Source organism: Hetaerina americana, unplaced genomic scaffold, assembly GCF_022747635.1.
Source record: "Hetaerina americana unplaced genomic scaffold, ioHetAmer1.1.p SCAF_6, whole genome shotgun sequence".
NCBI lineage: Eukaryota > Metazoa > Arthropoda > Insecta > Odonata > Calopterygidae > Hetaerina > Hetaerina americana.
This window is the reverse complement of record NW_027287205.1, coordinates 19,999,793-20,023,383: the sequence shown is the minus strand read 5'-3', so window position 1 is coordinate 20,023,383 and position 23,591 is coordinate 19,999,793. Positions and strand designations below refer to the sequence as shown.

Genomic DNA, 23,591 nt, shown 5'->3' with positions numbered 1-23,591 from the left:
GTCTCCAAATGGTAGCTTGGCCTAAAGCATGTTCGGCTATACATCACAAATGAATAATTTATACGTTCCCCCAACATTACGCATAGGAGTCAGCCAACGTGTCTGCCAAAATTGCTCAAAAATTTACCATCTTTACTACAGGACTCCATTCCCGTGACATTTGCACGGACGGAGATCGGTAATATATAACAGTAATTCACGCCAGATCGGCAATAAAATAAGCTCCGAAAACTTGTCAGTATGAGTCGACGAATTTTTTATTTAGTACTGTGCCGTACCATGCAAGCCACCGCTACGTATAAAATTAAAATATTTAATTTTTGATTCTCCAAAAGTGATTTTACATTGTACAAATCGCACCGACTTCCACTTTGCACCGTTTTTTGCCCGTCGTTTTTCACTGGTGTTAGTATTTTCACTAGTATTTTTAGTACCCAGTAAGCCACCGCGAGGGTGTGCTGCAGGGAGTAATTATGAACACACCGGACTAATTATGAACCGTATATTTTAATAATTACCGTGAACGTACGTATTTCTGATCCCTTATCATTCGCGGAAAAATGAAATGTTAAAAATAAGTTAGCAACAACTGCACCTGTAAAAATAGACGCATGCAATTAAGTTTCTATGACATGAATGATAAATCTATTTATTTGCTTACACTCAGCAATGAAATTGGATTCAGTCAACTTTCATTTTTATATGATATTGTTTAAGGGTAACCATGTCATAGGATTGCCTGTCTGAAATATTAACTTCTCCCAACACAAATACATTCAAAGGTCTTTAAAAGACCATGAAAGATTACGTCATCACTAGGACCGAGACAATCTAGTTGGAATATTATATTATTATACGCGGAGCCAAGGGAAATCATTTGCAAAACCCACCCAGTCTGTGTCTTGTGCGAGGATAAAACTTGGATAAAACCGTGGTCTAAAATGTCAATGCCCACCAATCAATTACGAATTTCAACGTTCCTGATGGTTAACATTTCAAAGAGCAGAGCTTAAAGAGGTACACCATGGTCGGGAGAAACAGGAGCTTACGACTTATATATTTAATTCAGGGAAAGACCAACATGTTGAAAATCATTTCCGACATCAGTTTCGAAAAGTTAAAAATTTTATCTTACCATACCTCATAATTTATACCAATTCCTGGATATTTAATTAAAAACTAAATGATGCGGTGGAACCAAAAGACACGCAACGTCCACAGGAAAAATTCCCCTCATTCATGTAAACCGCGGTCACCGTTCACGCGCGATTCCTGCGGGCTAAAAACTAGCAAGAAAAAGTTTGCTTCGGTGGGCAGGGAGGGGCACAGGGAGGGGGGGGGTTTCCGGGGGAGAGGAAGGACCGCTGGGAGGAGGTGGTCAGGGATACTACGCGCCTGCGCCGTGGAGGTGGATTCCTAAAAATCCCGGGTCGCTCCCGGGAGGAATTTATATTAAAAAAGAAACAAAAAGTCATCCCCAAGAGATCGACAAAGACGTCCGAATGAACGCCTCGACGGGGGGAGGGGGCGTTCATCACGGCGACGAGCGGGGCAAAGCGATCGATCACGCCTGTGAGATGCAGTCGTCGACGGCGGGGGGGACGACAAAAAACGCGACTCACTTCGGGCCACCCCACAATCGCGGGAGGAACTTACACCGGCGACGACTAAGACGGCTGGTAGAATGGGAGGGCGGGGGCGATTGTACGCGAGCGGAGGGGGCGGGGCACGTGGACCCGCCATACGCCTCACTTCCCGGAGCGACGCTGTCGCGGCTGTGATACGCTCGGATCCTAGCATAGCTGCGCCAAGAAAGATGGATACCGCACATGCGTCGTAGGCCTGACATCATTCCCGACGACGTCATGCCAATTCGTACACCCGTCTTAATTCTGCAGTATTAGTCAATGTGTAACACTACTAAAAATTCGTCTACACGAAACCAGACCCGTCCCCAACGCACGATACCGAAATTCAGCAACAATATTATTGCTATTGGCATTTTTGCTGTCCGCCTTCAGACGGTGATACTCAGGCAATTGAGGGTCAAGAATGGATACGCAGCAGTGGCAACTCCTAGCGTTCATATTTAACAACTCATGATGCATCGCAGTACCAGGCGAAACGATATCGGAGGAGCATCGCGAGCGATAAATCGCAGTACCGCACTAACACGGACGCGCGCGGAGAGGGAGGGATGAGGGATGTTGAGAGCAGTGGGGAGTGAAGTCCGGCAATGGAGCGGGAGGGAGGGAGGGGTATCTGCCCGGGGGCCGAGGGAGTGGGATCGAAATAACGCCAGGGTGACGGGCAGAGGGGGGAAAGACGGGGGAAAGAGGTGGCGCCGGGGATACTCGGAGGGAGGGGTCGGTTGTGTGGACCCTATACCCCGCTTCCCGTCCATCAGGCCGCGCGTAAGAGGGAGCAAAGAGAGGAGAAAGAAGTGAAGTGTCGTAGACGGGGAAGTATTATTCGCGGGGAGAGGAGCCGTTAATGGTCACGGCAGCATTTGATAGAAGGCTTTAAAGCACCCCGGAACACTTTAAAGTGGCGAGATGTGGGAGAGAGGCAGCGTGGGCATCGGGAGGCACTGGAGAAGGAGATGCGGAACGGACGTTTAAACAAAGGGGTTTGACATCCGTGCGGCTGTTTACGTTGACCAGACGCTCGGCCGCGAGCCTGACGCGCAAGGCGTGGAAGAAATAACAAAGGGTCATTTACGAAATTCGATTTTGAAACCTTCCGAGAGGAAATGTGGGAGGGCGATGAGGGCACTCGAGGACAGTTGAACGGAAGCCCAGGTGGGATATAAATACACCACAAACCCCTATAAAACTGAGCAGCCACAGGCTCGTCATTGTCTCAACTCCGGCGACTAAAACTGTCCACACACCTACACCGGGGATGGAAACGGACATTAAATATATTTATCAACTCCTAGCATCGCTTTATTAGAGATTCAAATTTCTTACAATAAGGAAGTGGGAGATGATGCGCAAGAGACACGGCAACTGGGACACAATCAGAAGGGTATGAGGAGGAATGCCCGATGAAGCCAAAACACGAATACCGCATGGCACTATCTTCGTGAAATGCTCGATTAAATGCAGGTTATGCCGAATTTAGAGGCTTATAAGCACATAATTACGCCCGCCGTAACTTTAAAATCAAAAATATTAATTCCGATACAATTTACAAGACGGAAGCGTTGTTTGGATAACTATTGTGGAAGTGATAGGCGGTGTGCAATATTCTTCATTTGATGGATACATGTCATCTAATCGAAAAACCCGGTTAAATTATCTAAGAAATATACTAAAAAATCGTTAATATGCAGAGAGCGTGGATAACGGAGGAAATGACTGCTGGCTCACTCACTACCATAGACGTATATGTTGATGATGAAATTGAAGTCCTGAACTCCACAAATCCCTCAGTAACCACTCCCTATCGAACCAGGTCTCCAAACGACCTCATCTGCACGTATTAATCAATGTCACAATATATATCCTTCCTCTAGGGACTCAAGAAGCCCCCGCCAAAAATGGATTCACTTATACTCCTCGGAGGCAGCAGTGTACGTAACATCCACCATCAATGAATCACCAGCCGAAAACAATTGTCAATAGGTAACTAACCTACGGAAATAATATGTAAAATTGAAAGAATGAGCAGGACGAATCCGCTTCGTGGTGACTTCACAGGGCAGGCATGATTGCCAATCTCGATCTTTTTCACAGAGCACAATACATAATATGAACAGGCTTACATAGTCCGTACATACAGCGAATTGGCAACAGAAAAGAGTCTAAAACAAGAAAAGGCTAAATAAAATTAATTATTCACGCGGTTCAATCTAAAGTGAGGGAAGGGATCCCGCATTCGAAAAGTGTCGAATGGCCCGAGGGGGACAATCGTCAACGGCGCCATTAGATTGAAACGGTGTCTACATGAGGATCTCATTAGAATCCCAGCGGCGCTTCGCATTGGTGACGTCGGGTCACGAAAATATTCAAGTAGCCACCCAAGGGTCCAAGGAAACCGGACCGTCAATCCTCCAACAATCGACCGGAAACGGCACAGGCAGTTGCGGCGCCGCGGAGAAATGCTAATATATCAAGCGAGAGAAGACTCTTCAGAGACACTCCGTAAGGCTGTGAGAGTGAACGGATTCTCCAATGTCTGGCTTAGTTCACTTGCATCGAGTGCGGAATTCTCGTAACGACATACCTTTTCCCCGTCGACGGACTAACACTGGCTCACGGAAATCCGAAGATTTCGCCGAACCCGCGACTAAATCCAAGTTTAAATTCAGACAGGGGAGAGATGCGTTAGATAAAGTGCAGGGCATCTGTACCCCCGGTTAAGTTTAACTCCGTGGGAAATCTCTCTATGAAAACGCACCGAAATAACCACTTCACCGTAAGAGTCCTAAGCGATATTTCTCACCTCACCGTGAGACGCCTTCGGGGCAAGTGATTAATGCACGCTGCGTACCCGTGGCGGCCATTAGATGAATGCAGAAGGGCAAACGGGCACAAAAGAACTACTGAATCATGGATCTGTGCCACGGATGCTGAGGAAACGCTCGAGTCGAGTCCGCGAACGTCTGTGAAAACCGAATACATCACCAGCAAAAGGGAAGAAAAAGTAGGATTATGCCACAACGAGCACCAAGTCTGCTGCCGCGATGAGGCGTGTATCGTAGGGTCTGTGATAATTAGATTCGTGACCAAATGCTTAAACTTTTGATAAAATATTTAAGAAACGTTGAGGCAAACCAACGGCTAGTGTTCAGGTGTACAGATCCAGGTCCTGGGCGATGCCTCGGAACAACCCAACTCGACGCAAGTGTAATTTTAAGCATACCAAAACCGCGAGGTGGCAGAGGGAAAGGATTCAGACATCCTTAGTACAGAGTGAGGCCTACCACGCGCATTACAATTGTATTTTTTAACAAAAACCAGTCTTCGACCTGCGCATATTGTAAGTCCCGACTTCCGCATTCAAATCAACTAATTAAAGGCTACTACTAGCTCACTCCTCTTAAACGAAAAAGCATTGAAAAATACCACGCTACCGTGATCACGATAATTAGTGGTAGTTATTAGGGAAGGCAACCAACGGATAAGATCATTTGCGCCATTGGTGATAGGCGGTGGTTTCATTCGGTAGGGGTCGGATATTAAAGGAACGGAAGGGAGTGAGAGAACCCCGGCGTCGACATTAACCACTTTAATTAATTCTGTACGTTGTTACAAAATTCTACCATATTTTCGTCCATAAAATTAAGGCGCACGCCAGAGTTAATCACAAATATTACGAACTTATCATAACCATTCAAAATATTTTCGGTGTATCACCACTAAAATATTCCATTTCCCAGTCACCAAGAGTCCCACCATACATGCGAGTTTTCAAAACTTTCCCATTTAACTGATCTACAAACCTAGTCCCTTAAACGCTCACTTCAAAGTCTACTACATCCGATGCCCATAAAATAGATCGAAATTAAAAAAGTAAGCCACATTTCATCTTAATCTACCCTCAAATACCTTCCGCAAGCGCACCAAAATCCCCGATTTACGTATTCATGTATTCCTCTCATTCCGATCCACACACATAAAAACCTGCCGTTATGTTAATTTGCTTACGTACTCGAAATTAAACCTCCAGAGGAAAACCAAACGAGAAATGAAAGAAATATCTCTGATAAAACATCCACACTTCAAGAAACAATAAGCTCGGAAAAAACATTCAACATGACAATAGAGTTCTTCTGTTCTTTAAACGCCCCAATTAAAAAGATTCATTCAGAACAAATTTAATAAACCATTATTCATCTTCCAAAATATAGTACATGGGACAATCGGTTAAATACACCATGTATACATTCCCCGCCACTCTTCGATGAATTGATAGCCTTGCTAATGGAAACTGCAGCCATGCTCCATCCCGCGGCCTCTGTTATAATCAAAACCACCCTCCCCTTAATTCCTCTCCACCCAAACTCACCCTTCGGTCTAGCCGTGAACATAGCGCAGCGAGAGACCGCCACATAACTCAAAACCACAATGGCGAGCGAATTGCACCCAAGTAAAAGACTAAGATCGCACGCAAAGATTCGTGGTTATTTTCAGTGCGGATACTTTGGTCGAAATGCCAAACGTCGAATACCGTCGTGGATGGAAATTCTAGCCGGCATTGGAATGCGAGGGGTAGATTGGACATGGCGGGGACAGGAAACGATGGAAGCCAGGAGTCGAGAGTGAGGGCAATCGACGAAGGACGGGCCCCATGGAACGGCGAGGAATAGCCCAGCATTCATTCCTTAGCGAGGGTAAAATTCGTTTTAATAGTAAAAGAAAACAAATTGGACATTCCCGAGGAACGTGCTACAATATGAAAAAATAGTCTGTCGACAACGTAACCATGCATGCGATGTTTAGCCAAAAAATGTCAATTATCACCTTCAGGTGAAATGATTATCATATAGTGAAAACTTGGGAACGCGCCGCTAAAGACACACAAATGCATGATACGAAACAATGTATGAAGAGTAAAAATATTCCAATAACTTAACCGTCAATATGCCTTCATCTAGCGGACAATTCACGTCAAATGCAAAACTATTTAAAGAATGCAAGTAATATGGCAATAACGGTAACATTCTTGCATAAAAAAACTAGAAAAATTCAACTATTACATTTCAATTAACTCATTCTTCTATTCGCATTATGCTTGCACTAAGGAAATTTTCAAAAAATTGAAACGTTACACTGAACAATTTTGAACGAACTCTGTGTACGAGGCCTACTTCCAACAAATTATGGTTAATCCAGACGGCTTCGTACCCAATGTAACATTCCAAGAGAAGATTTTAAGAAAAACTGTAGGTGCAGATATTGTAACAGAGAAAAGATGCACAATCTACATCCTCACAACCCATCGACGATATAAAAGAAAAATGCATCAAGGGCCGAAAATATCAAGCGCTGGCTCCCAGAAAAGGGACGCGAGTTGAATGATCTAACACGGCAACGGCGTCCGACCCGCCTGCGAGAACCACTGCGGAAAAGGTGTCGCGAATAAATTACAATTCCAGTGTTATTTCAGGATCAAACTTCCAGGAATCCTTCACAAAACCGCCAAGAGATTTCAAACGATTATGGAGAATCACCTCCCTTTAGTTGAGACGACACTAAAAAGAGGATATGCACGAAGAGGCGGCTTGTTACCCCCGAGAACGTTACTCAGTCGGCGAGTTACACCTGGATAACTCGACACTTTCGGAAAATGGGAAGGCATTAACAATTTCCAACATCTCCATACTGCGCATGATTTTCTTGTTAACACAGGTACAATAAGTACGCGTACACGACTTGATGTATGTCTGGTTCAACGCGATTCTACACGTATGACTTCTGTTACAACGATTTCATAAGAAAATACTATGGTTGGCATTAACAGTTCCTCCGAAAAAGGGAATATGCGTAAATAATCAAGTCCAGCAGAAATATAATTACCGGGAAGGCACGATGCACGTCGGGTGGCGGTCTACTGCAAGGATCGGGGAAGCGAAGTGTGCATTGAACTGAAGGGAGAAAATAAAATCTTGAATGATAAAATTCCAGGGTTAAGTGGGGTGGGGTCGACAGCCTATCGACTTAGGCACGAACCCCAGCTACGGCACGGATCTTGAATCATTCTGAACTTCAAAAGCGACGCTTTTCTTCAAAGCAGTGAATATGGCCCTCGCTAATTACTCCAAAAACGCGTCTTAATAAGGCAGAAACGTATTCGATTAAGTTCGGCTATTTGAAGGGTCCCAGATACGAACTATCTACGTCCACCATAGCAAAGGCTATACACGTGATTGTCAAGTCGTATCTAAGAACAATTGATCCAGGGGACTCGTAAAATGTCAATAACAAATATCAAAACCTTTCGTAAACGCCCTTTTTAGGTAAAAATTTGGAATTAGTCTTACACCGAAATATCAATGATAAATTCAGTAATTACGAAGAGCACGGTAATTTAAAATAACTATAAAACAGGGAAACATCTAAAAAATCAGAAGTGATGCATAGTCGAGGCATTTTCGTAGGCTCCGGAACAATTTTACCATTACGGCAATCGCACCGTTGAGGAAACGGACAGCAGTTGGGTTTTCTGTTCAATTTCTGAGGTATCATGCACGAAATCCATACATATATAAACAATCATAGATCATCAAATAAAGGCTGGTGCGACCGTAGCTGTGCGACCAACAAATCCTCAGCTACTTTTATTACCAATTACTACAGAAGAATTTTTTTAATGAATCAAGGGGAGATAAATATTTCATACAGTAAGAGTAATTACAGAACCCCAAGACAAAGTACTCAGCATCGACACAAAATAATAATTCTAACTTTCTACATCGAAGAACACGTTTATCTAAATAATTCCCATCAGCCCCAGTGTTACATATTCAATGTTTATTAAAATAACTACACGCTGCAATCGACTGTTCATCATGGACCGTGCACAATAAACGACTAACTTTTGCAGTAACGTCACGTTGGTTTGATGCGATCATATAGGTTTCGTGTATATATACAAATTCTCCAACAGTTAAAATCCGCTAGTCAGGCACCCATTCATAATCTTAGGTCTTAAGGTTATCAGTCACTGAGGACACACCCGACTCCGTACTCGGGACAAAATTCCTCTAGCAAAACCTCCCGGCGAGGACAAACATCATGAACACAAAAAAGGATAACTGCCAAAAGAAGAGATAACGACACGACTCGCAGTCATATTTAACAAGACTTGCCGATGAAAATGATACGAATAGATACATAGTTATAAATGTAATTACAGTATAATGATCATTAAAAATTCTTACATTGACTTCGAAGGATACAATAGAGCATCATTGAAGAATCCGTGGGACCCATGAAAATCTCATGCTTTTTATTTCTCCGCAGTTGAGTCACTAAACGGACGACAGGAAATACATTCTCGAGGACATATGGTTAAAACTCAGTTAGGAATAACGAGGCATTGTTCCGAAAGATGACTCGGAAGATAAGCATAACCTTGCGTCCCCACCGTTAAATAAATCGGGATATCAAAGCGCTATGAGGAAAGATCTCCCGAGATACTTTTGAAATCTCAATAAACGATCGAGTATGTTAGGAAGGCGGCCGGCATTGATAAATAATGGCACAAATGGGTGAATAAGGGCATGGGTATAAGGATACCTACCTTGTACCCCACGTATAGCCGAGGTACAGGGTGCGGCACCATAACTTCCTTTTTTCAATGCAGGTTTGCAAAAGGAAGTTACGTTGCCGCACCTTATATCAACGAAGGGCCGGTAACGAATCAACTGAGCGTAATGCGTACCGAGCGCGCATATCTCTCTACCCGTGACCATTGCTACAAAATTCAGAGGGCAATGCATAATACAAATAGGTTAGTGACTGGAACCAGACAGAGACGTAGCCCCAAAGAAGGTCTTTGCCTAATTTTCCAAGAAAAATACATGAGAATTACATATGTAATGTACATCCTTTCATTAGGAGAGTGGCCAAGAAAAGAAGACTAATGGTGTTCATCAGTCGGCAATCCGAGTTCAGCTTCCCCAAAGGTCCATGACGAAGCGCACCTTCGATCTGGAAACTAAGAGGAAGTGGCAGGGGAAAAGGGATACGAGGGGCAAAGTCTGAGGAAGGCCAATGAGAATCGCCTCCCTCCCATGACCCCAGAGAGAGAGAGAGCATTCCCTCCGCCCCTCTCGATCAAAGCCCGTAAACATCTAATTTAGCCAGAGACTGGCCCGACGTTGATGAATCTACTGCCCGGACACTTCGCCTCTATTTCGGGAGCATTTACGGAAGATCTCTACGCTCGCTCCCTTCTCCCGACCCAACTCCCCTCCACCGTCAACGCCCGGCCTCTCGCGAGCTTCGGAGGGGACGACCCTTACTCATCCCGTCAACTGCCGCCCTGTCCAAGTTCTCAAAGAAACACCAAAACAACATTTGGAGTATACCTGGCTTGAGACGAGAAGGGTTAGCATGATATGGAAGGAGGACGGGGGGAGAAAGCACCTGAGAACAACACTCCCAGGCCTCCACAATGCGCGAGGTTTGCGAATTTCCCCGCAAAGGGATCTGGCGATTCCCCAGCGTGATCTAAGAGTGGAAAAATCGAATGACGCCGACCGCAGGCGACACGCGGATTGAAGTTCTGGAGTATTTGATAAGGATTGGGTTAAATCATGAACAGCGACAATATTAAAATCAACGGCATTGGAATTAAATATCGGTTTCGAGCACTTGGGGCATTGCCGACAAAACTCCATCCCATATTTTTCTTACCAGGAATGTAATCACAGGACATCACAAAATAAGACAACCAAGCCATACACAGACCCTAACCGAAATCGCAGTAAAATTGGAAACACTTCCCACCACGCTCAGCAAAGCAGAAAAATTAATTCCGCAGATGGAACAGAATGATTGACATCTTGAATGGAAAGCCCTCAAACACCTGCCGATTTTTGGCAGAGTTTTCAAGACTTTACAAAGAAAATAACGCAAGTAATCAATTTTCACGCCTTTCTACGTATTTTTTCCGATGTGTCATAACTATCGCAATCAAGAACTACAATAAAAATTAGAATTATTCGAATAAATTGAGTTTATAGGCTTATCCACCATCCCACATGGTAGGCTAATTTCTGAAATTCTGCATGAACATTAAGATATAACTAACAAGTTAAGGGAGGGAAATACACGAATTTTACCAACCTCTATAATAATTATGGCGAGAACTCATTGATTGATATCGTGCGATAATTGCTATGAAATTATTCCTCTTTGTACATATACAGGAATCGGGAAAAATCAATGGTTAGACGTATTCTTTCTTTCAAATGGTCCCAGCTCGGGGAATATTTTCTCGAAGTGAGCGTAGGAATTTTATGGCAGACGAAACATGAGCCAGATGGTGAGGAGGTGTAAAATTGACTGCGATAATGCAACCCACTCGATCAGCTTCAACCATGAGAGTACATACCATGATAATAGCTTCCTAAATCGGCAGAGCACTTCACTGAACGTGTTTACACAAAGTAAATATTAAAAGAGCCGCCCCATAAATCAATCATTTTAGCTAGACCGAACGAACGCAGGTGACCGTCATTGAGCTTTGCAATTCCAACAAGCCCAACAAAGATGCATTAAAGCCTTTGCAGCCCAGCAGTTACTACTAATTCCTACAATAATAAACAAGAGACAAAACAAAAACAAAAAAGGGAGATTAGACCGTAACTATCACGATGTTACAGCAATATTTAATTCTTCTAATTCGAGTGCGCGACTTCAGGTGTAAAACAAAAAGCCGCGAAAAGACGAGCCGATGAAGTCTAAATGAAAAATATTGAAGTGAAATGGGAGAAACTTAAAATTAGCGTCAAGCTCCATGAAAAATGGATAAAAACTGACAGAAACACCCACAATGGTGAGGAATGTAATCACTCGCGTTTGAAAGGTATAATGTAGTACCTGAACACACATATGCTCCGAGTAACATTACAGACAAGAAAACTATATCGTATAAATGATGAACACCAACTTGCTAAAAAATAAGCAACAAAAGATTTAATCCACTATGATCTCAAGTTCACTTTCGTATCCTGGGATTACTTGTTACTAAGAAATACACGTAGGTTCCCATGTACAAGTACATAGACACAAGGGAAAGTTTAATAAGTATGTGCTATAAAATCACTCTCCGTCAAAACTATTTCAGGCCACAGGATTTTTAGGTAAGGCAAGAGGCTTTAAGGTAATGATTAAATAATGTTCTTATCACACCCAATTCAGACAGTAAGAGTGGAGTCTGAGGTAGTCCAAGGAAATTGCCAATTATGGCATACAGAAGACAAGATAAGGCATCGCATTCAGTAGGGAATTATGATTGTTCGAATCAAGGCTATACTAGTACGCCCGGTTCCAATCATTAACTAGCAGTTGTTCCAACATTGATCGAATGGGCCAATATTATTACATTAGAGATCTATAATTGTCCCCTGAAACCCTTACAACTCTATCCCCATTCTTCCCCGATCAGTGCTTGGCTATACCGCATCACTACCAATGGGTGGCAACGAGGAGGGAAATATTACCGCTTTGAAATACTTAGTCCAAATTATAATTATTTAAACATACTAGAAAATAAATTGGAATGGCACGCGTACTCATATTAAAAACAAGCATAAAATAAGAAAATTCCAAGGAAATGACGCAAACCGAAGTCAGGGCTCGGATATTACTCATGGGTTTCACACAAAATGACTCCAAGAAGCAGGGACCGATTGCAAATCGAACTAAAGCGCGCCAAGTTCTAAATGGAAGCGTGCTCAAAACAAGCGAACCCGATCGCGAAGAGGGAGAGCTCTCCCGCTTGGCGTTGGGAGGCCCAAGCGCGTGGGTGGGCCCCCCCAGATTCCATCGCTTGGCCTAGTCTCCCCTAGCACAATACCAAAGGGGTACGAAATTAGTGCGCATCAATTGTTGGTTCGGATGATCGAAAGCGAGAAGTGGCGCGCGGAGATGAAAGGGAAGGCGGCTTTGGGGGCGAGGCAGGAAAGTAGGACAAGGGGCAATGGGATTGGGGGGGCCATGAAATGAAAGGAGACTGAAGGCGGGGGAGAGACAGAGAGGAGGGTAGGAGAGCGTGAAGGAGTGAGGCCAGTGGAACACAACAATGGAACGCTGAGAAGACATCATCCAGCCGCACTAGATTCTCCACCGACGAGGGTCGGTTTACACGTTTCGCGTAAACGGCCATTTCTTCACTCGCCGGTCACAAAAACAATAAGAATAACATCTGTTAGAGCGCAGAAATTTGCCACGCGCGTGGCCCAAGGAGACATTTGCACACAAGCACGAAGAGAACCCGTTAAAGACAACACATTTATTTTCATACCCAACCAGTCATTCTGCTGAACACTCACTCACGGAATTTCTCATGAACTTGTCCCCCGAAAGAGGACGACGAAAACCATAAGGGCAGGCATACTCATAAATATGGGAAACAACAGCTTGAAAAAACAACCAAAATCCCATTCAGCCTCCTAAATTGTTATTGATTCATACCAGCAAGCAATGATATGATAAGAGTTAGATCAAAATAATAATATTTTGTCTGGAAAATGTGAACGTTTCTTGGGCTCAAGCATTGGCGTAAGAATGCACAAAGAAGATGAATAGTGACTTATGGGAGCCAATCCAGAAGACATTCTTGAATCACTGATAAAAGTGAATGTGACACAATGAAAGCAAATTGGATGAACACCTACGAAAGTATGCACTTCCACACTTCTAAAGAAAGCTCAGTTCCTCGAACGATTTTACCCTCGAAGCCGGTGCTCTTCCTAAATGCGTAAATAGGGATTCCACTAAAAGATAAAGAGACACGACCTTCTGCGGTGAATATAAGGAAAGCGGCGACCGTTCAATCTCTCAAAGGACTCTGCTTCCGTTCACTAAAAAATTCTGTACCATTTCTATTTTAGACAACGTAATAAAGCGTCCAAATTTCTCGTGTGGAAGCAAAAGTGATGCCAAAATTAAACTGAGCATGATTTAATATAATAATATTTCAAAGAACACAATAGTCATCAGCTAAGCTCGACTGTTAGTCATTAAGACGGGAGTATCACCAAATAACACAAACAACGGGTAAAAATCAGGTCAGTAATCATTTCGATAGATTTTATTAATACATACTATTAATACTTCCTTTCCAGTTTTGAATGGATTAAATTCATCAAATAGTGTGAGGAAAACGGCACTAGCCAATAGTTTATACCAGAACATATGGATTTTGAAAAGTTATCAATAAGCATAGTGTTCGATACTTCAGCGGTTATTATATTCTTTCAAAAAATAAAATGTCACACCGCACAAGAAGAGGAATCTTGGATCTGGCGTAGCAGGTCGGGTACTTGGAAACGGGTACAAAGAAATCAGCCTGGGATATTTGGTTCCACATTCGCTGTTTTCATAGGAACGGACATTCATGACTGCAGTATTATTACAAATACGACGCAGGGAACAGAATACCCCTTTCAACAAAAACACTCGAGTCGAAAAAGGTTTACCCCCTTGTCAAATTCCACCTCTAAAATGACAACAGGAGTCACTTGCGATATGAATTCGCCATTAAAACATGGCATGCCTAACGTTTGTACCATTCACATGCACCAAAAAAGATTTTTCCTAGGCACGTGGATTCGCACATCCCTGGTCGCCCGCTCCCTGGCTGCTGCTCCTGATTGCACCCTAGATCTGGAAACGGAAACGTCTCCGCGACGCCTTGAACCCCGCCCGGGACTCACGAGCCGCTAACCTCGGGAATTGGACGGGCTACCCCAAAACAAGCCGCTTAGATTTGAAGTTTAAACTTACCTCTTCCGTCTCGGCTCGTCCTGATAACCTCCATATTGGTCGGAGTGGTTCTGAAAAGGGTAAAAGAAAACCATGATTAAAAGGTTGACAACTATGACCACGGGTGTATTATTTAATTTTCCCTGGATCAATACAATTAAATGCACTGTGTATCCAAAACGAACATCAAAACTCGAATTCCTGCGAACGCCCTTGCCGGTTCCGTGCCTAAATATCCGACTACAATACAACACACAATACCCGGGACTCAACCCATTAGAATTATAACAAACGAAATATATCTTAATAACAGTAAATCGCAAAATAAAACCATAAGTATCAGTCAGCAATCAGGACGTAAATGAAAATAAGATTTGGTTTCTCAGAAATAATCAGCACTCGGTGCCTCTCGCACAAGAATCCACTTTACCACGAGTTTTCGCCTCTACTCGCCTTTACTCTATAAAGATAAAATAACAAATCCTACACAGGTTACATTGGTTCAAATCGATTCATCACAAACATAGTAAACAGTACGTCGTCTTCATTTTATCAGGAGAAAATAAATTAAAACCCTACTATGGCAATTATTTGGTAGCAATTTCTGTTCCCTTAATCATAAAATGAAAACACCTTTGTATTATAAAATGCGTTCCCTAAAATCAACCATAGCGCGATTTTCAAAATAATGCCCCGTTAATTTCTTGCGAGACCACAGATAACAGAAAAAAGTACTGCCCCAATGACCCTCAGTGAATTCCATAAACCTTCAGGTAAAGCAAGAGGTGAGCTGTATTCTCACCCACCTTCTAACTAACCTTCAAGTTGGACCAACCTGGACGGGTTCCTAATCATGTAATTACTAGGGAAAATGACATACTGCACGCAAACAAAAAACTACTCACAAATCCATCCTTAAGCTTCAATGAACGCTAAAACACGCCTAAGAGAGAAAAACGTGATTCATACGTAGACAGACCAAAAAGTGCTTCCCCTTTCAGCTACTACTACTCGAACACCAGCTAATTTCATAATCTTCCGTTAAAGCCGATCGAATCCCCAGCTACAAGCAAAATGAACTTGGTAGTTCGCCTTGCTGATTCTTCTAGAGATAACCCAGAGATAATTAAAGTTATCAGCAAATTCACCAAACAAATAGAATGATAACAAAAGTACGCATGTACAGTAAAAAATCTTCCATGCTTGCCCTTACAAGAAAAGGCAGCTAAAAGAGGAAGAGGACTCAAAAAAAAAAGATTTTCAGCCCCATCGCCTCCTCCAGATCGGTAGTTAAACACGGGCATATAATTTAAGGGTAAAGAGAATGGCGAAAGAATGAGAGCAATTATTATACTGAGTAGTTGAGCCCGTATACTGCCCTCCAGAAGCAAAACAGCTTCAACTGCGGTAAACCGAGTGACCGCACTGAATTAACATCACTAACTTTCACGAAGTGTCGACAATTGTTAAAAGAGTCCGCCAGACCAAAGCTACATTACTCCTTTGTAGAAGTGTTAGTTATGCGTCCGCAGAGACACCCTTTGAGGTGTCATCTCGGGAAGATTTGTCTTCCTCACGAGAGCGTTCCGGGAAGAGAATTATCCTCGGGCAAGACCGCCCGGTAAGGCGGCATTAGGTGTAGAACGCGCCCGACATTTATGCAAACCGCGCAGCGCTCAAGGAAAGCAGTGGAGGTGGGAAAAAGCGGAGGCGGCATGGAGAATGACTGCCGACGGCCACAACCAACTCCTCAGCCGAGGCTCCAAGGACAAAGGAAGGGGGCAAGGCTCGCATTCAAGGACTTGCCCACACTAAAGAGCTGCCCACACAGCAGCGGGAAATGGGAAAAGAGCGTAGACCGCTTCCGACGGAAAACTTCAATCTTAGGTCCGCATCCTTCCAGGTGACATAACGAAACGATTCCCAACTAGCGTGATCCCGAAACAATTAACGACGAAACATTTTTGTGGAACCAGGGATATTTTGGTGCACTATCTGACACAGACTTGTTTCAGAAGCATTTCGTAGATTTCGACAGAAACGCTTACTTGTTTACGCATCGGCACACACAAAACTAAACGCTCATCATCGTGCTACTTCACAGCATTATTAAGACAAGAATGAAATCCTGGAAGGACAACTAATATATTTTTCCTCCATCCACCCCGCGTAGCCAACTTACAACCTTGTTATCCTTTCGATCATAATACGGTCGCCCACATTTCATTATTTCTCAATATCTTCCCCATCCACTTTGGTGACTCCGAATTTCCTCCGACAGCTAAATTTTCCATTACCAAACCTGCTTCTCCACTGCCCATAATTTCCCCAACCCACACCTCAAGTATCCTCCATCCATCCCACGCTTACCCTCTTCTTATCTTCGATGCTAGATTTCAAGTTACCAATTCTCTCTGCTGAGAAAATGGTTATTCCTCTTTGGATGGAAATGGGCAACTCTCGTAATGCCAATTTCCATCCGAAACACCAAGTAAACACATAGAGCCCTCAGCAATCTCTAAACTTTTACATTCAATTTAGCAGCTGAACATTTTAATATTATAAAAATGCCAATGTTAATCATCTTATGATTCCTCCATGCCGTAACTGTCACACAAACACTGATTCTGTCACGCAGCCAACGATGATTACATTATTTTCGCTTGCCCTTACGTAGCGTCAACTTACTAAACCATGATCACAGATGAATCAATTAATATTCTCCAACATTCATTCCTATATTGTACCCACATATTTCTCTCTCACCCCAGACCAAGAGTTAAAAGCAGTAGCGAGAACGCATCCTAGCATCACATGCCTAATCCTGTTACCTATCACTGAGAAACTCTTCTTGAACGTTTACACCTAATTAACATAAACTAACCATTGTGTCACGCCAAGAGTTTGAAAATCAAAACTTAGTCACATTGGTCTACTACGGTCCCTATACGGTATATTTCTTTTTAAAAATTGACCGAGATTACACGTCACACGCCTCGGATTCGACGCAAATAACAGACTTCCAGATTTTATTCTTTTGGCTTACTCAAATAATACTTTAAGTTTCCTTACCCGACTAACTCTTAGCTTCCCTTCGTTCTTAATCATTTTAGATGATTATTGGCATAAGCTACTGTCACCACCTGTACACTCGAATCTTTTGTGCCAAATTATTATTTGTTTCCCCGCGTTGGCCGAGGCAATCCTCTTTCACGCCATGTACCCTGAAAACAAGTTACAGAGTCATGATCTAAAACCCTTCGCAAGTACACAAACTTTAAAGAATTTCAGTTAAGTACTTCGAAATAAACTATATACTCTCGATTTCATTAAGAAACAGCTATAATTATTATCATTACCGGGGCCAGACTCCGCGTTATCCTATAATAATCACATACTTAGATTGCAGGTCCATTCTTAATGAATTTATCTCAGCCAGGAGTACACTCTTTTTTTAAAACTTCCTAAGCAGAAATGGGAAAAACCTAAGAAATGTGTCACACGTTCACATAAAATAAGTTGTCGCCGAATTTTCATTAGCATAATGGCTGGAGTTGCTACTTCGAGTGTGTTCACATATTTGGAAAACGGCAAATTTTTTTCAGGCAGCTGACGGCAATAACTTAACCTCCCACTCACATGAAAATATTGTCAAAATGTCATGGTACAAGACGAGAGGATTGACAACCACGCCAAACGAGAACACGACTTTTGGCGCGAAAGGCACTCAAGCCCCTTCAGGATAAGAGTCTTGACATTCAACCTTTAGAATAAAATCAAAAATGAGCCTGCTCCACGGATAAGACGAGATATTTCATTTTGCCAAAGGAGATTTAAGGCACAGTAAAACGAACGCCGGCCACTAGGTAAGAAGAAGTCATTAATGAAAAGGAGGTAATCTGGAACAAAGACGACCTACTCTCAGTATGCTAATTTAAATTCTCTTAACAGTGTATTCGGAAAAAACATTAACGCCAGTTAAATCATACGACAGAACAAGGGAAATTCTGGCAAAGATTGCTTCTACGCCAATTCAACGAAAAAAAATCTTAAAAACAAATCTATTTCTCAACTACTTAAAACTAAATAATATTTTAAAACGACGGAGCAAACGCAAAGTAACGTGGATTAGTCAAATTAATTTACTCCCTTCAGGTATGAATTACAATTATGCGCACTCGAGTGTCCTAGCTTGCATATTATACCACATAAATACAATGAAACACGACGCAAAAAATAATTACATGCTTTAACACGTTTAACGAATTTGGTAGGAATTAATATGAGCAAATTGAGACAGCAAACACACTCATGAGAAACACGTAATAAGTTTTGGCACATTGACCCTGTTGACGGGGACATGGGGATCATTTGCGAGCATTACACCCTAATCATGACACGGAGAGAAAACAGCTGCATCTATGGTCACCCTTAGCAACTATTAGGTACCATCTAGGGACTCAGAAGATAACACCATGCTGTTCCCAGATGGCGACGCTCAAATGTTTACGTTCGTTTGCGTGGCAACAAAGTGCACGCCATCTTGAGAGAGCATGCAATCTGGAGTTTATTTCTAGGGGACGGACAAAGGGATGGGCAGAGAGCTGAGACGCTCGGACTTACAGGGAGGGAGCACAACAGGCTCGCAGAGTGGCGAACTGCCAGCGATTGGAAAGCCCAATCGACATCTTCAGTGCAAAACCTGGGTGCCTAGAAATATTTTAACAGAAAAATTACACAATTTTCTCAACGAAATCAACGATCCAATGAAAACGTATCTCGCTGCAACTAACGCCACTCGGTATAAATGATGGTAGATTATTATGGAACCATGACTTCAGTGCAAGAAAAGATAGATCAGAAGCATTACGACGCAATGTAGTACCTTCCTAGCTCCAAATACAAGGCCATTAGAAACTATAAAACAAACTGCACGAAATACCACGCCTATGCATCTAGACAATAATTTAAGAACCATAGCCAGAAACCAGTGTAAGAGACTGAAGAAAAACGGATTAGGTTAAAGTATGAACTTCATCCTTGTTAAAAAATCTAACTCCCTTCCCAGTCCATACATTTACGTTCCTCCAATTTCGGGAACCATGTTTATAAAAACGTCCTGGGAGGAATAAATTAAAGGCTAACTTTCCTTTGCAGTTGAAAAAATACGTGGGACCGCTGAAATACACATATCGTATTGCTTGAAAATGAGAAATGCCTTGATGAGTGTCACAAATATAACTTTAGGTAAAATAATAATAGGGTCAGAATTTTCCAGAGAGAGACGAGAGGAGATGACCTCTCGCTGACCAAAAATATAATGCTCATAAAAACAGGTTTTACACTAACGAAAATAATATCACAAAAGATGAAAATGGAAAATAAGATTATGCCATGGCGGGGTAAGGACCAGAACACAAGTTAGGGAAATACCGACAAGAGCACACGCCGGCGAAAACCCTTAAACAACTTCAAATATCGCCATGATTTAATAACTTCGCAGCTAAGTATAACAAAGGCATCGCGACTGATAAATCTAAGTAAACCAGCGAGAGGCAGCACGCGACTCCGAGTAAATAGAACATCATATCCGAGTTACTTCCCCTCCCCCTTTGGTCTTAGATAATCTCAGTATCTTCCCTTGACTCAGGCACTATCAGCATATTCGTATTTCTGAAACGCGAAAGTTGCCGTAGCGTAAATAAATCATGAGTCAACAGAAAGCTACTGACGCGGAGTAGCATAGAAAACTATCACTTTCCCATGCCTGCAGGTTTCGCTGCGGTAAACAAAACGTACAGGAAACGGAGGGTAAAGGGAATACATTACGACATGCAACACGGCTAAAGGGGAAACAAGTTGCAATGGCTACTACTACCCATAATTTACATTAGATTGAACGGTAGATGCTTCTGAGAAAAACTGTATTGAATGAATTTGGTACGATCAGTCCTATAAGTAGCATCCAAGTTGGATGGGAAACCTTACCGTGGACCATCATCATGAGAGCTACAGCCCGGTCAAGGTTTGACACGACTCAATTCAAAATTAAACGATACATTTGCTATTAAGGTACGTCCAAGATAATACACTGTCAGAAAAAAGAATAAAGTAGCCCAGAAAAACCAAAAGACTTCATCAAAAACGGCATGAAAGCAAAAAAGCCGTCGAACGCAGCGACGCAGGCAAGGCATCAAACGCTTAGTCAGTCACGGGAAGTTCAATGTCCCTCGCGTGGGCAACCCATTCCCCCACCCAGAGGTGCTTACCTGCGTACTAATCATCTGACGCCTCCCGCACTGCTGCCAACCTTAAATCTACAAATCGGCAAAGAGGCAGGATGAAATACGAACGCGGAGGAAGGATAGGCATAATGCATGGTCGGAAAACAGAAAAAATATCGAAGGTCCCAAGACTACGTCGGTGGGCACGCATATGGCCAGGTCACGCCCACTCACAGGAAAAACGAGTTTGAACCACATGCGATGAGGACACCCCAAAATTCCATTTTTGGTCCCGGCGACGATCATCCGTACCACTCCTTAGATCTGGTCCAGAGCTACCAAATCAGATATATCCAACAACCCATCCTTAGCTTGCAATCCAGAAATTAATCAGGACTAAATGTTTACATAAGATGTATTATATTCTATAACAATGGAGGCACTCCAGTGCGAAGCGGTAGATCCATTCGCCTTAATAAAATCTAGTTTTACCCAAACTTCTTCCCTTACTCCTAATAAATATTCTGAATATAAATTAGTTAAAGGAGTCCTCAGTACATTACCAAGCCGCAAGAAATACCTGCACATTACCAACCAGTGAAATATAAATGCTGCATAATCTATACTGTAAAACAATTTACAAAAAATAAATTGAACCTGATGAGTCATGCAAAATACGATTACCCCTCCATAAAAAAGAAAACCACTACACAAAAACCGATTTGAAATGAAATGACCGAGATTACTCCTTGTGAATAATTGAGTGGGAGCAAATGAGCTAAGGTACTGAATGAGTCACCACGCGAATTCTTACGAAAAGTGCCGTATATATGTATATATTCTTAAACATCTCCAAAGAGTTAATAATAAAATAATTGAACTGAAAACATCCACCAAAACGTGAAAACGGAGCTATGCGATAATGAAAATCGGTAATGAACACAAGTCGGACCTTGTTACAACTTTTTGACATGCGACATGATTCCCTTGCATATTATGTAACAAGGAAGACAGAAACCTACATGCACGATCATTTTTAAGTTTTCCATAGCAAAAGTATGAAGAGGTACACCAGGCCCGTTGGAACGTACCCTTGGAAGAAAAAACCAGCTCGAACGAAATTCGGTGAATAGAGAGGAAGACTCGAATCCTCGTGCGGCGAAAATGGAGTGATTTAGCGATTTGATGGAGCAACACCGGCCGGTGGTAGGAGGAAAGGGAGAAAGAGGAGAAATAGCAATGCGGGGAGGGGAGAGCTCCGGCCGCAGCATAACCGGGGAGGCTTAACTGAGGGAAGGAGTATACAGAGACGGATAGAATCGGGAGGAAGACAATGGAGGGGGGAGGGGTTTTCGATCGATCCTCTCCGCCAGTAAGGAAAGAGAGGCGAGGGAGGAGGACGCTATAGTCACGCCGGGAGATCGCTGCAAGAAGTACTGGGACCGCTCCGGAGGAATCAAATAACTATTACTCTTATCGCGCCCATCCACTGCGTCACGCAATGGCTTCTTCCTAGCAGCACAGGCGCGACGAGTCCTTGGTACCGGTGACGGGGTACGATAATTTAAAAAACGAGTGATCGGATAGTGAGAGATTTCGTCTATTAACGTCACGCAATCACGGACGCGGTCGTACACAAACAAAATCACACGAAGTAAATAGTCACCAAATCAATCCATTGGCAAATGGCGCATGAGTAATAGCCGTCTGTGAATGGCGTTTTGGCGAACTGCTCTGAGGGTAACTTGGGTAAATTGTATCCATAATTGTTACGGGGGATTTGAATGGCATCAATTATTTATGGTCCCATTGGCAAATGAAAGTTGACTTGCAAATATCCGATTGAATTTCAATACAGAGACCACCTTCTCAAAGAAGACGAAATATATCCTATTACCCAAGCACAGCTACACAGCCAACAGTATCTGGAAAGCAGAAATGGAATGGTCGCGTCAAAACTCATATAGGCCTATCTTATGAACGCGCTCACGCAAGTCCAGCTAATGAAAGCCACAGAATAATTCCGCACCTTTCAATGAAGTAATTTCTGCCGGGGTTCGTTGTAGCACCACTCAACATTTTCAGTGGCTAGACAATAAATAGCTCCAGTCAGTCAAAAGACAAAGAGTCGTGATTGAAACAATTTCGCCAATAGTGACGCTGACTCACTAAACCTAGTAAATTAATAAATATTAGTAGCTTTATAACAGACCAATGCCGATGATAAGCATTTCATAAGCGCACCACACTTTCATGGTAAGTGTAAAATTTATGGGTGAGACTTCCATAAGACTTGCCTTGCCATGAATAATTCAAGGGATAATAAGGCACTAAATATCCAAAAGAATGTGTGCTTATCTTATGAAAAGACGGATACGCAAAATATAAGACGCAGTCATAACACTTGTAAAGAATGGCAGAGAAGGAAACCTTAAAATGTTCTTTCAAGATTGTAATTTGATATTTATGAATAGGCGACAATTAAAAATCCATCAAACAATAACGATAAATTCCAACCTGAATTCGATAAAAACTTAAGTACGTAACAAAACCACATCTTACAACAAAGGGTTGGCAATACAGAATATATAATCTAATAAAGGCAAGCAAATTACGATAACTGTTATAACTGAAGTAAATACGTTACTACTTGTAAACTAGATGTCTGAAATAGACAAAATATTGAACAATCAATCCGAATAGTAAGCTCACGTAAACAAAGCATAAGACATGATCGTATGAGAGACATCTACGTAGGAAAGGCAAGCCTAGTGATATAATAGAAACATCCGACATCGCCAAGTAAAAGTAAGTAAAAGGTAATAAAGACAACATTGGAGCCAAAAAAAATACTTCGCAACTTCTCTTGATATTACAGGCGCCTAACCTTGCGAAAAACTTTCCCCTACAGATAAGACGA

The 23,591-nt window shown here is 42.5% G+C and overlaps 1 protein-coding gene across 4 annotated transcripts in view; it reads right to left on the bottom strand.

Annotated features, from left to right (window-relative positions):
• Positions 1-23,591, bottom strand: part of LOC139695431 (heterogeneous nuclear ribonucleoprotein L-like) — a 207,290-nt gene that overhangs the window by 170,166 nt on the left and 13,533 nt on the right. For all 4 annotated transcript variants that reach the window (XM_071594218.1, XM_071594219.1, XM_071594216.1 and 1 more), the window contains exon 2: positions 14,469-14,518. In XM_071594218.1, coding sequence (XP_071450319.1) covers positions 14,469-14,518 — 50 coding nt within the window. The remainder of the gene's footprint in view (positions 1-14,468; positions 14,519-23,591) is intronic.